This window comes from Amia ocellicauda, chromosome 3 (genome assembly GCF_036373705.1).
Source record: "Amia ocellicauda isolate fAmiCal2 chromosome 3, fAmiCal2.hap1, whole genome shotgun sequence".
Classification (NCBI taxonomy): Eukaryota; Metazoa; Chordata; class Actinopteri; order Amiiformes; family Amiidae; genus Amia; species Amia ocellicauda.
In genome coordinates this window covers 51,884,699-51,898,476 of record NC_089852.1, presented here as the reverse complement: position 1 = coordinate 51,898,476, position 13,778 = coordinate 51,884,699, and the positions used below count along the sequence as shown (strand labels likewise).

General features: G+C 40.1%; 1 protein-coding gene across 1 annotated transcript in view; it reads left to right on the top strand.

The window, feature by feature from the left end:
- cog6 (component of oligomeric golgi complex 6) overlaps nucleotides 1-13,778 on the top strand; it is an 89,753-nt gene that overhangs the window by 61,008 nt on the left and 14,967 nt on the right. The window contains exons 14-16 of the mRNA XM_066699903.1: nucleotides 1,414-1,545; nucleotides 2,391-2,558; nucleotides 9,841-9,948. Of these exons, the coding sequence (XP_066556000.1) occupies nucleotides 1,414-1,545; nucleotides 2,391-2,558; nucleotides 9,841-9,948 (408 nt within the window). The remainder of the gene's footprint in view (nucleotides 1-1,413; nucleotides 1,546-2,390; nucleotides 2,559-9,840; nucleotides 9,949-13,778) is intronic.

The window sequence follows — 13,778 nt, the reverse complement described above, 5'->3', positions numbered from 1 at the left end:
TGGAAGAGAAGTATGTTTAGACTGCATCAAGACAGTTCTGACAAAGAGTTCCAATGAAGTTGGCCACTTTTGCCTTGACATGCTTGAATTACTACTTTGAGGCTTTTTAGTGATAAGCAGTCAAGCTCAAAATAATAATCAGAAGACCAAAATCCTGAACCAGTGCTGAACATTTCGAAATCAACAAGATTTTATTTTGGAAACAGATGTGCTTTGTAAACATTTCAGAAACTGGCGTGCACACATACTACGTGTAAGCTGGAATGAAAAACAGCATCAATCTTCCAGGCCCAAATTAGTGCCAAAATATCCCTGAACACGACCCAGTTTCTGTCTGAGAACAGGGTGTTCAGTGGACAATCAATACTTGTAACTATCCATTGCCACTGTTGCCAAGAAGGTCTCTTGTCAGTGCTGGAGAAGGAATTATCTCCTTAGTGTGGCCCTAATCAAATTGCAGGAATTTAAAACCTTATGTATCACTTTGAGGCACGGCTTAAAGATGGTGCCAGGAACACTACATTCTAATGGCTGTCTCTATTACGCTACTGGGACCCGACAGGTTATTGAATGTTCTTAAGTATTTTTAAATGTGCCGCTAAAGGTAGGGACCTGGTGTATTGAAAAACTAGCAGTTGCCAAGAGCCTTGAGAGAAATAAACATGAAAAATGTCAGTTGCTTTTTAAAAATGTAATATCCTCAAACCACTTCATGTTTGTTTTTTGTTTTTTTACTGGTAGTCACAAGCTCTGTCAAATGCATACGTTAGTTATTAAATCTTTGAGTTTGGGCCCTCCTTATCTGCCTGACTTGTGCTACAAAGTCATCCTATTTGTTTGTTTAGTGCAGGAATGCTGTACAAAACATAGAGCTCACACTAACTCATTCACTTCTAGAGCATCTAAATTATCTTTGCCTTCCCCCACTTGTTGAAATTCCATGTGAATTCCAAAATTCAGAACCTGTTCATCTTAGGGTTACCTTTTTAAGATGTGTAGTTTGTATTCAGGAAGTGTACTATGTATTATAATATTCTCTGAGTGATCAATTATTTCCCTTTTTTTCCTATAAGACATAACATTTTCAACAATTTTCATCACATATTCATCATATGATCGTTGATCATTCCCTATTGTTTCCACAAGTCCTATATATCTACATTTGAGGGAGAAAGGACAGTGGAACATATAAATGAAAGTAAAACAAGTACTTATGTGGCTCCTATACTCTGGGCCTTACATGGGAAACAAAATAGCAGCTTGCTCGCAAATTGGCAACAGTAGAATATGAAACCCCCTTGTTCCCCAGCCAAGATCTTCTTAACTGCAAATCTTTAGTGCCACTGGGAAAGGTAAAGCTCAATAGAAATACACTGCAGTACAGGAAAGCTAACACCCTGTTTCCTCCTCCAGATAGAGCTGCCTCCCCTTGACCTGGGCCCAACCGGTGCCCTCACCCAGACACTGTCACTACTGCGTGAAGTCCTGGCCTCCCATGATTCCTCTGTGGTACCACTGGATGCCAGACAGGCCGACTTTGCACAGGTTACCGATCCTGGCTGCCCAGCTTTTCCATTTTGGGAAGTTAAAATGCACAGTGCTTTGGTGTTGGTTTGATTGCTGAAACTGTTAGAGTAACAGAGAAAGCTAATTTAATAAACTGGAAATGGTCCAATTGACCATCTTGGTGTTTCTAGTGTTTGAACTAATTTGCCTAATCAGAGTTTATGATAATACAAAAAACAGTTAAATTAAATTAAATAAATATATAATAGAACAAGTCAGATTAAGTAAATGATTAGTTAATTAGTTCAATTAAGTAATTGAGAGCCAGTTGGAACAACAACTATCAGTGCATTGGGCCCCCAGGACAAGGGTTGAGATCCATTGAAATGAAGACAGACTAACCATTGCTTACAGATTTAAAAAATGTCTCATGGCCACCTTAACACAAAATATAATTTCCATATCTGGTGAAAGTTCTGCACTTTTTCATGTTTGAGTCTCCTTTTTAAACAATTTACAACTACTAGAAAGCATCTCTTCAAACATTTACAATTACAAAATGTTAATGCAAACACAGAAACATATTCACATTTCCCTTACCAAACGCTACAACTGGACAATGCAAGTGAGTGCATTTTCTGAAAGCAGACTGACTGTACTTGCTTCTCGAGAAACAGAATTGTATTTTTATAAAGCAGAACTGGTGAGCATGTGATACTGTTTTAGTGATATGATAACAAAAGAGAAAATGTGAGGACCAAACGGAATTTAAATTAGGATTTAAATCCCTATTTTAGGCACTACAAATTTTAGTATGTTAATCGTATGTTTAATCATATGGCATGAACCCCCAAGAGAATGTTCCGGGTGTCTCCGCTCTTCAGGTGCTGTTGTGTATCTTGGACCCTCTCCTGCAGCTCTGCACAGTGTCTGCTAGCAACCTGGGCACCGCAGACATGGCCACCTACATGGTCAATTCCCTGTACATGATGAAAACCACACTGGCTCTCTTTGAGTTCACGGACAAGCGGCTGGAGATGCTGGAGTTTCAGGTACACATTGGACTCGGTGGCTGTCACATGTAGATATTTAAACCGTTAAAGACTTGTTTAAGTTACTGACATTTTCTTAGACTGAGAGATTATTGTCCCTATGACCCTATAGTTGATGAGGTGGACATTGAATATGGATGCATGGATGGGTGGAGTGCTTATTGTCATTATCAAAACTCTGTGTGGGTGTGTGTCTATAAATGTTAAGACTGGGTTTACTGGCTCTGGCTCGCCGGGTTTGCTGGCTCTGGCTCCAGAGTGGCTCCAGAGGTTCCAGGCTGTCTCCGGAGCTGATGTAGACCCCCTGCTCCAGCTCCAGGCCGGCTCCAGCAGACCCTGCTCCAGCTCCACACTGCTGCTCCAGCTCTGGCAGCTTTTAACCAGCTCTAGCTCCGGAGTCGCATACATTTGTGAAAACTAGGATGGGATCACTATTCATAATGTTCTTAAGTTGTATTGCTTTGCTATACATTTTCTAAGATTATAAAAGAGATTAGAATATCGAGGCCATTTGACCCATTGTGCTCGTTTGGTGTCCATTAATAACTAAGTGATCCAAGGGTCTATTTTTTACTCTTTTTTACTTCTTTTGTTTAAATAACTTTAGAAAAACTCAAAATATTAATAACCAAAATCTTAATATCTGAAAATCTCAATTCAAACATGAAAAAGTAGAAAATCGAACAATAAAGATGTCTGTGGCAGTTAGGGTTTCCATCCAGACAGTATTTTATTGGACTGTCCAGTAATTGTATGTACTGTCCAGTTATCTATTGACTATGTTCTTCAATATTATCAGTGTACGTTTGATATCAGCTCCACCCCGTCATCAAATTGCAAGCACAACCCATCCCCCACCCGTCAAATTGCCAGCACCCCCACTTGGTTGACATTTCACCAGCGCCACCCACCCCCACATGACATCTGGTATTTTAGAATTTCAAAAGTGGCGACCCTATTGACAATCAAGTTGCAGGGGGCATGACTCCAGCATGTGACCTTAACTTCCTGGCAACCAACTTTTGGACAATCTGAAGTCAGTACATTTCAGATAACAGATAGCTGTAAAATTAGGTGAATTTAGGCAGATGAATTTGGTTAAAATGAAATCATTTGGAGATACTTAAAAGTGTAGAGTTAAAATTGACTTTCCTTCTTTTGCAAGTGGTTTACGAGAGATGTGCACTAAGATTATAGAATCATTTCTTGAACATTGAGGACTGTATTTCCCATATGAACAGTTAGTGCTAGGAAAAAAGTAATGGGGTATGTGTAATTTTAATTTCATGAGTAATTTAAATAGTGATGCATTAAAAAATATTATAATACTAATGTACACACATATACTATGGTATTTATACAGATGCACTTTAAAAAATAAATATATATTTTATAAACTCAAATTTATGGAAATACACAACATGGCCTAAAAGTATATGAAAACCTGCTCATTGAACATCTCATTCCAAAATCATGGATATTTGCTTTTATTACAGCTTCCACTCTTCTGTGAAGCCTTTCCACAAGATATTGGAACATTGCTGTGGGGATTTGCTTCCATTCAGCAACAAGACCATTAGTGAGGTTGGGCACTGATGTTGGGTGATTAGGCCTGACTCTCAGTCGGCATTCAGATTCACCCCAAAGGTGTTCGATGGGGTTGAGGTCAAGTTCTTCCACACCAATCTTGACAAACCATTTCTGTATGGACCTCGCTTTGTGCACGGGGGCATTGTCATGCTGAAACAGGAAAGGGCCTTCCCCAAAGGCCTAGCCCGACCCATGAAAAACAGCCCCAGACCATTATTCCACCTTCACCAAACTTTAAATTTGGCACTATGCATTCTCCTGGCATCAGCCAAACCCAGTTTTGTCCGTTGGACTAATTTTTCATCACTCCAGAGAACGCATTTCTACAGCTCCCGAGTCCAATGGAGGTGAGCTTTACACCACTCTAGCCAATGTTTAGCATTGTGCATGGTGATCTTAGGCTTGTGTGCGGCTGCCCGGCCATGGAAATCCATTTCATGAAGCTCGCGAAGAACAGTTCTTGTGCTGATGTTGCTACCAGAGGCAGTTTGGAACTCAGTAGTGATTGTTGCAACCGAGGACAGACGATTTTTATGCACTACACATTTCAGCACTCAGTGGGCCCATTCTGTGAGCTTGTGTGGCCTACCATTTAACAGCTTAGTTGTTGTTGCTCCTAGATGTTTCCACTTCACAATTTGACCACTTACAGTTGACTGGGGCAGCTATAGCAGGGCAGAAATTTGATGAACTGACTTGTTGGAAAGGTGGCATCCTATGACGGTGGCATCCTATGATGGTGCCATGTTCAAAGTCACTGAGCTCTTCAGTACGGCCCATTCTACCGCAAATGTTTGTCTATGGAGATTGCTTGATTGTCAGCAATGGGTGAGGCTGAAATCACAGAATCTACAAATTAGAAGGGGTGTCCACATACTTTTGGCCATGTTGTTTATCACATAATTACAATTATTAAAAAATATATATATGTGTATTATGTACTAATAGTGAGAACTGATCCTATTTTATAACCTGCAACACACAACAATACCTATGAAGTTACATAGGCCAGCCCTACTACAGACTGAGTGTGCTTCCCTGGCTTACTAGAGTACACAAGTAAGATTTCGGACATTCACTGCATTTACATGGCCAATAATATTCTACTAATATTTGGAATTCTGAATATTCTGAATATATATTCCGCCATATATACACACACTACCAGTCAAAAGTTTTAGAACACCTCAATTTTTCCAGTATTTTTATTGAAATGTACACAGTTTAATGTCTCAATGTACTCTGAAATTAAAGCACAAAACAAATAAACAATTGGAGATAGAAAATAAATCATGGAATCGTTTTGTTTAACAAAATGTAATCTAAATGTTTTACTCATCAAAGTAGCCACCTTTTGCAGACCACACGTGGCATTCTTTCTACAGTGGAGCTCAAATATTGTTTGGAAAGTTCTTCCCAACACTGTTGCAGAAGTTCCCACAAATGTGTTGCACTTGTAGGTTGTATTTGCTTTCACCCTTCTGTCCAGTTCATCTCAAACCAGCTCGATGGGGTTTAAGTCTGAAGACTGTGTTGGCCATTCCATGATAGCCTACAATTATTTTCTTCTAAGTTAGTTCTGACATAGCCTGGAGGTATGTTTTGGGTCATTATCTTGCTGTAGGATGAACTCCTGACCAACTAGGTGTATACCAGAGAGTATTGAATGGCGCTGCAAAACACTGTGGTAGCTGTTTTGGTTCAGGGTGCCACTCACTGCAAGTATCTGGATCCAGCAAAAGAGCCCCAGACCATCACGCTTCCAACACCATGTTTGACAGTTGGTGTCAGCTGAGGAACCATCCTTTCGCTTTCTCGATGGTGTACAAAAACCCTGTGTGATGAACCGAAGATTTAAAATTTTGATTCATTGGTCCATAAGACCTTCTTCCAGTCTACAGTAGTCCCCTGTAGCGGTGCTTCATGGCCCAGACAAGCCTCTTTTTCGTATTTTGCCATCTTAGCAATGACTTTCTTACTGCCACTCGACCTGTCAAACCTGCAGCTCAAAGTCTTCTCTTCACAGTTGAAACTGAGACTTGTTTACTTCGACCAGTGTTAAGCTGTGCTTGAAGCTGTTGCTGTGAGCCACCTATCATGCAAGTTGTTGACTCTCAGAAACTTGTCTTCTGATTCTGTTGTGGCTTTGCAATTTCTCTAAAGGAAAGACCTACACTTTTAAGGGTTATAATGGTCTGTCTGTCTTTTTTTTTAATTGCCTTTTTCTCACCATTATGATAGTAATGAATTATTGATAGAAGTGTTTAGGAGTTACCCATGTCAGACACAGGACAGGTGCTATTTTGTTGTGTTTTTTCTTTCAGAAAGTCTTAGCCTTAGTCTCCTCTTGTTTTTAGATTTGCCTTAATTGAAGTAAATCCTAGTTTACCTTAATTGTAGTTAATTCAGTCCAGCTGTTGTGTTGGTTAGACTAGATTGAAGGAAAGGTGACCTAGTTTAGGAATCTGGAGGTGGAGTCAGTGAGTCAGTGAGGTGTCAATTGGTGACAAGAAGCTTAACACAAAGGTATTTAAGCAGCTGCAGAGAAACAAAACTGCTGTTTCTTGGTAACAAAAAGAGGTCAAGCAGTTGAATTAGGGGTCAGAAACCAAGAGACAGTGTTTAGGGCACCAACAACTTACTAAATTTAGAACCATGTGGCCACTATAGTGTCAGGTTTGCAGCATGATTGCTCTCCTGGATGAACTCATCCACTGTAAATGGCCAAATAAAAGCGTGTAAAAAGTGTTTGCCTGTGTGTGTAAATGCAAAGAATTATTAAAGTGTATTCATCTTTGTTAAGAGTGAGGGCTTTCAAAATAGAAATGCTAATATAAATATGAACGTGTGAGACAAGAGGGGGTGGCATGAGCTGTGACCCAAATTTATAGGGGGGGGTGTCAGCCCAAAAGTTTGGGAACCTCTGTACCAATACAATCTCAAAATATGTGAAAAAATATGGACAAAGGTTCTAACATACTTTCACTACTCTTTGCAGTGGGAAGCTAGCTGCACATACTTACTTAACAGAACATTCTGAATATATGTATTTCAACATCTTATATTCTGAATACTTGTGCTTTGGAAAAAAATATTATTTGTGTGTGTCAGACAAATTTGGTCAAGATTTTGGGCCATGCAATTATTATACAATGATCAAATACATTTGGAACAGCAAAGTGAGATTTAACTTTAGGTTTACATTTTAATTTTGTGTGAATTTGCCCTGTAAAATGCCGCTCAGATTCTATCAATGAGACCCAATTGTTTAGAACTGTGCCCTTTTAAGTGGCAAGTCAAAGGACCCCCCTGCCAATTCCACACAGTACAATCTAGCCACTACAGCCTAAACCTCAGCTTGCGATCTGACAGCTGAACTATTTATCTTTCCAGAAAAATGTGTCAAGAACCTGGTCTTGTAATTAGTCCCTTCCAGTGTTCAGTTTCTCTAGATAAAAAATATTAAAGCACTGTTCTAATTCTAATTGTGTCTGTAAGTGTAGCATAATCACGTCGCCCTTGCTATATGATATAAATAGTTAATAGCTATACTATATTATTTATATATCTATATAGAGAGATATATAGATCGACCTCTCTCTCTCTCTCTCTCTCTCTCTCTCTCTCTCTCTCTCTCTCTATATATATATATATATATATATATATATATATATATACACACACACGCGTGTTGATTGTCCCCTAGAAGCACTTTTGTGTGGTTTAAACTCTTGAAATTAGTGTTTAAGCTGCCTGGTGATATAACTTGCCTTGACAGGCCCTAAATTATAGCATAACCACATTAGCTCACATGGCCAGTCTTGGAACCTTAAGATGAATGCTGGTTTCAGTTGTTAACAAAGTCACGGCCTTTAACGCAGGGGCAGGCTTTGGCTCTTTGAAGATCCTGAATCACGTTTTCAAGATCAAACATCTGACGATAATTGCTGTAATTTCCTTGGGTCGATGTTGTACCCAATTTATTTGATACAACATTGTATTATTTTGTATGTGAGCTGTATAAATGCAATCAAATCTTTCCATTTCCTCTGGACAGATTTATATGTAGTATATTTGATTATTTTGTGCTAATGAAAAAATAAATGCATGTCACTTATATAAGTAGAAGTAGATGCCGTTATCCAGAGTGACTTACAATATATAAGTGTAATACAGAGTGCAAAAATACAGTTCAGTACAAGGCATAACATTACAAATTCAAATTTACATAATACAGTGCAATTCAAAGCAAAATACATTTTACAAATTCCAATTTACACAAGTGAATACAATAAATGAGGTCATACATCCTGGATAGTAAAAGCTAAGTGCAAACAAGATGTTAGGTTACAGTGAAGGGCCAAGGGAAAGTGAGCATAGGGGAAATCAAAATACCAATATTAGTACTAGTCACGCAAGGCAAGTAGTATGATAAAACGTTGTGAAGTGCTATCTTACAGGAGAGTAAAGGACTAATATTACAAGTATTGTCTGAAAAGATGTGTTTTGAGTAAGCGCTGGAAGGAGGTCAAGGACTCTGCTGTTTTGACTTCAGTGGGAACAGGGCCGGCCCATGGCATAGGCGGAATAGGCAAATGCTAGGGGTGCCCACAGGGCCAGCCCTCCCATTAGACAAGATTAGGTAGCTGAACCCCATCCCATCCCCCCAACCACACCGCTAGCGTGAAAGAAACACCGTCAGCACCCCCAAACCCCCCTCCCCATGTTAGCGTGATCGAGACACCGTCAGCCACCACCCCACTAGCATGAAAGTAGCACCCCAACCCGCTAGCACCGCAGACAAAACACCGTCAGCACCTGAGGGGGGGGTGGCATTTTTTAGTCTTGTCCAGGGGCCGGGCCTGAGTGGGAAGGTTGTTCCACCACTTAGGGGCCAGGGATGAGAAGGAGTGGGCTCTGGAGGAAGGGGAGTGGAGAGGAGGCAGAGTTAGTCTTCTGGCACTGGAAGACTGCAGTGGTCTGGAGGGGATGTATGGGGAGACGAGGGTCTGAAGGTAACTTGGTGCAGTGTGGTCAAGGCAACAGTAGGTGAGGGTCAATGTCTTGAACTAAATGCGTGCCGGTATTGGGAGCCAGTGGAGGGAGCAGAGCAGTGGAATAGCATGTGCGAATCGGGGCAGAGAGAATACCAGACGATCCTCAGAGTTCTGGATGAGCTGGAGCGGGTGGGTAATAGTTGCAGGCAGGCCGGCCAGGAGGGAGTTGCAGTAGTCCAGGCAGGAGAGGACCAGTGACTGGATGAGCAGCTGAGTCAAGTAGTTGTTCTCTGATTGCAGGGTGGCTACAAGGGGCAGGGATAATTAAATTATTATGGAGGAGTGCCACAGGTTAGCAAGTGCGGGATTCAGTTAGTAATCAAGATGCCATTATATTGTTCGTTTGAACTAAAACTGATATGCATTCAAGTATTCTACAATATTAAACTGAAATTAAGATACAGTAATCATTATTGATTGTGTTCACTTTTGCCTGTGTAATTAATAGATTAGGAATTGTTTTCTCTAATAATCGAGGACAAATAATACCTGTTGTGTAAAGCATCCATATGGAAGAGGTGTTGAACACTGTCCAGCCATCTGATCTCCCCTGCAAGCTTATAGCACTGGCTGTGATAGCATTTTAGGGAACGTGTGGTTAAGTCACTGTTTACTGATCTGTTTCCATTTCACAGATTGAAGCTCATCTGGACACCCTGATCAACGAGCAAGCCTCCTATGTCCTCACCAGAGCTGGGCTGAGCTACATTTACAACTGTGTGCAGCAACACAGGCCTGAGCAGGTGAGCAGCATACAGCATTCATAATACACACATACAGCTAAAGACATTAGAGATTGACTGGAGCAGGTGAGCAGCAGCACAGGAATATTCCTCTATGCTTTACGCGGCTTCTGGGGGAAAGTGGAATCAAGTGGAATAAAAATAATATTTAAAAGAATAATGTGTCAAACTGTAACAAACGCGTGCTTTCAGTTTTGTTGTGTGTGGGATGTTCCATGCCAAGAACTTTAAATTTGCTATTTGTTTAAAAAAAAAAAAATTAAATGGAGCCTAATACCTAATCATATTATCAAAAACTGATGACTGTGATTGGAAAAAAAAATGCCCAAATGTATTTTCTTGTTTAATAGGCTATGAGGAGTCAAACTTAGAATGATACTTTATTCTCGCAGCACTTGCTCATGGACTACCATAACTACACATCTCAAATGGTATATTTGATAGAAAAAAGCTTTACCCATATAAGTTTGATATATTTTTCAATATGCTATAATAAATGTCCGCAGGTGATACTTGAGGTTTGTTCAGAGACAGTTGGAAATTTGTTGACGCTACAGTTGTGAACAACCTATCCTATTTAATCACACTTGCAGGGTATTAAGCACAGCTTTATATTTAAGAAAAAAAAAAAAAAGATTTTCTCGCTGCACAAATATAAATAAATAAATATAAAATATGTAATGTAATTAAAAGATAACATAATACTAAATCATACAGGCATAATGACTACACATGTTGTAGGTTATTCTACCTAAAATTATATCAGAACGTGTAACGTATATATCAACTGGCTGTGTGATGTTTGCACGTCCATCATCGGCGATATGTAATTATTAATATTGCCCAACCCTAGTATACACTACATGACTGTGTAAGCAGGAACTTCCATTGCACTGTGCATGGTTTGGAGAACTGGCTTATAATGTCCACCTTGACCCTCTGCAATAATTTCTATTGGTTCTAAAGTGGGTTTCTTTTTTCTAATGAGAAAATGGTGTACAACTTTGCCGACAGCACTTATCATATATATATATATATATATATATATATATATATATATATATATATATATATATATACACTCACCTAAAGGATTATTAGGAACACCTGTTCAATTTCTCATTAATGCAATTATCTAACCAACCAATCACATGGCAGTTGCTTCAATGCATTTAGGGGTGTGGTCCTGGTCAAGACAATCTCCTGAACTCCAAACTGAATGTCTGAATGGGAAAGAAAGGTGATTTAAGCAATTTTGAGCGTGGCATGGTTGTTGGTGCCAGACGGGCCGGTCTGAGTATTTCACAATCTGCTCAGTTACTGGGATTTTCACGCACAACCATTTCTAGGGTTTACAAAGAATGGTGTGAAAAGGGAAAAACATCCAGTATGCGGCAGTCCTGTGGGCGAAAATGCCTAGTTGATGCTAGAGGTCAGAGAAGAATGGGCCGACTGATTCAAGCTGATAGAAGAGCAACTTTGACTGAAATAACCACTCGTTACAACCGAGGTATGCAGCAAAGCATTTGTGAAGCCACAACACGTACAACCTTGAGGCGGATGGGCTACAACAGCAGAAGACCCCACCGGGTACCACTCATCTCCACTACAAATAGGAAAAAGAGGCTACAATTTGCACAAGCTCACCAAAATTGGACAGTTGAAGACTGGAAAAATGTTGCCTGGTCTGATGAGTCTCGATTTCTGTTGAGACATTCAGATGGTAGAGTCAGAATTTGGCGTAAACAGAATGAGAACATGGATCCATCATGCCTTGTTACCACTGTGCAGGCTGGTGGTGGTGGTGTAATGGTGTGGGGGATGTTTTCTTGGCACACTTTATGCCCCTTAGTGCCAATTGGGCATCGTTTAAATGCCACGGCCTACCTGAGCATTGCTTCTGACCATGTCCATCCCTTTATGACCACCATGTACCCATCCTCTGATGGCTACTTCCAGCAGGATAATGCACCATGTCACAAAGGTCGAATCATTTCAAATTGGTTTCTTGAACATGACAATGAGTTCACTGTACTAAACTGGCCCCCACAGTCACCAGATCTCAACCCAATAGAGCATCTTTGGGATGTGGTGGAACGGGAGCTTCGTGCCCTGGATGTGCATCCCACAAATCTCCATCAACTGCAAGATGCTATCCTATCAATATGGGCCAACATTTCTAAAGAATGCTTTCAGCATGTTGAATCAATGCCACGTAGAATTAAGGCAGTTCTGAAGGCGAAAGGGGGTCAAACACAGTATTAGTAAGGTGTTCCTAATAATCCTTTAGGTGAGTGTATATATATATATATATATATATATTTAAAAAAACAACAACCTCCCAGTCCATTTCAAGACTTTCGCTGTGGCTTTTCCATAGCAGGGCCTCTTTTATTTGTATGGATTCCCTTTAAGTCCACTGTTGCCATGGAGAGCTTTTTATCAAGTAACAAACTCTACTTAAATCATTTTACCTCATTGACTGCTTACACCTCAACAGAGCGCAATTCAGTGGATCAGAACAACAGAGCTTTCAGTCTTTCAAACATGAGCCTTTTTTGGTAATTTATTTTTGCATTGTACCAAGTTCTCCACTGAATGCATCCCCTTTATCTAGTAAGATGATACATTAGCATACCCAGGTACCAGCCATACATTTATTTGTTTGTTTATTCTTCTACATCCTTGCAAATTGCAACTCGACCATAACCAATTAAAAAAAGGTTTTACCAAATGGTGAACACTGATTATAACATCACATTTTTGTTTCTTCTTTTTATCTTCCAGTTTCATTAGGAAATGGTTCCTTGGAATAAAAAGAATTACAAATATTTTTTCCATATGTTCTACACCAGTTAAAGGCAATCATATCTGAGGTTGAACGAGGGCTCTGTAAGCAAACTAAGTGCATTGTGGTACAACATTGCATTTGTTTTGGTATGTGATTAATGGAATCCAACACTGAAAGTTTGTTGGCCATTTCTTTACGCTACTGACCGTTTTATAATCTGATGCCTATAGCTGTGAGTTCAGTTTCAGATATCATCCCATAATGAATCAAAGTGAATCAAAACTCAGTGTTTTGATAACAGTATTATCCATGGCTTACATGCTTATGCATAAGTAATCCCCCCTTCAGTCAATATTTGGTAAAGGCACCTTTGGCAGCAATTACAGCCATGTGGATCAGTCTCTACCAGCTTCACACATCTGGACACAGCAATTTTTGCCCATTCTTCTTTGCAAAATTGCTCAAGCTCCATCAAGTTGGATGGGGACCTTTGGTGAACAGCAATTTTCAGCTCTTTCCACATATTCTCAATTGGATTCAGGTCCGGGCTTTGACTAGGCCACTCCAGGACATTGACCTTTTTGTTTTTAAGCCACTCCAGTGTGGCTTTGGCTGTATGTTTGGGCTCATTATCCTGCTGGAAGATGAATCTTCTCCCAAGTCCCAGGTCCCAAGTTGCAGACTTCAGCAGGTTTTCTTGCAGGATTTCTCTATATTTTGCTGCATCTGTTTTACCCTCTATCTATACAAGGTTTCCAGGCCCTGACGCAGAGAAGCATCCCCATAGCTTGAAGCTGCCACCACCATGCTTCATGGTAGGGATGGTGTTCTCAGGATGATGTGCAGTGTTAGGCTTGCACCAATTGTAGCGCTTAGCGTTGAGGCCATGAAGCTCTATTTTGGTCTCATGAGACCATAGAATCTTCCTCCGCTTGGTCTCAGAGTCTCCCACATGCCTTCTGACGAACTCCAACCGAGATTTGATGTGAGTTTTTTCAACAATGGCTTTTGTTTTTCCAGTCTCCCATAAAGGCCACTT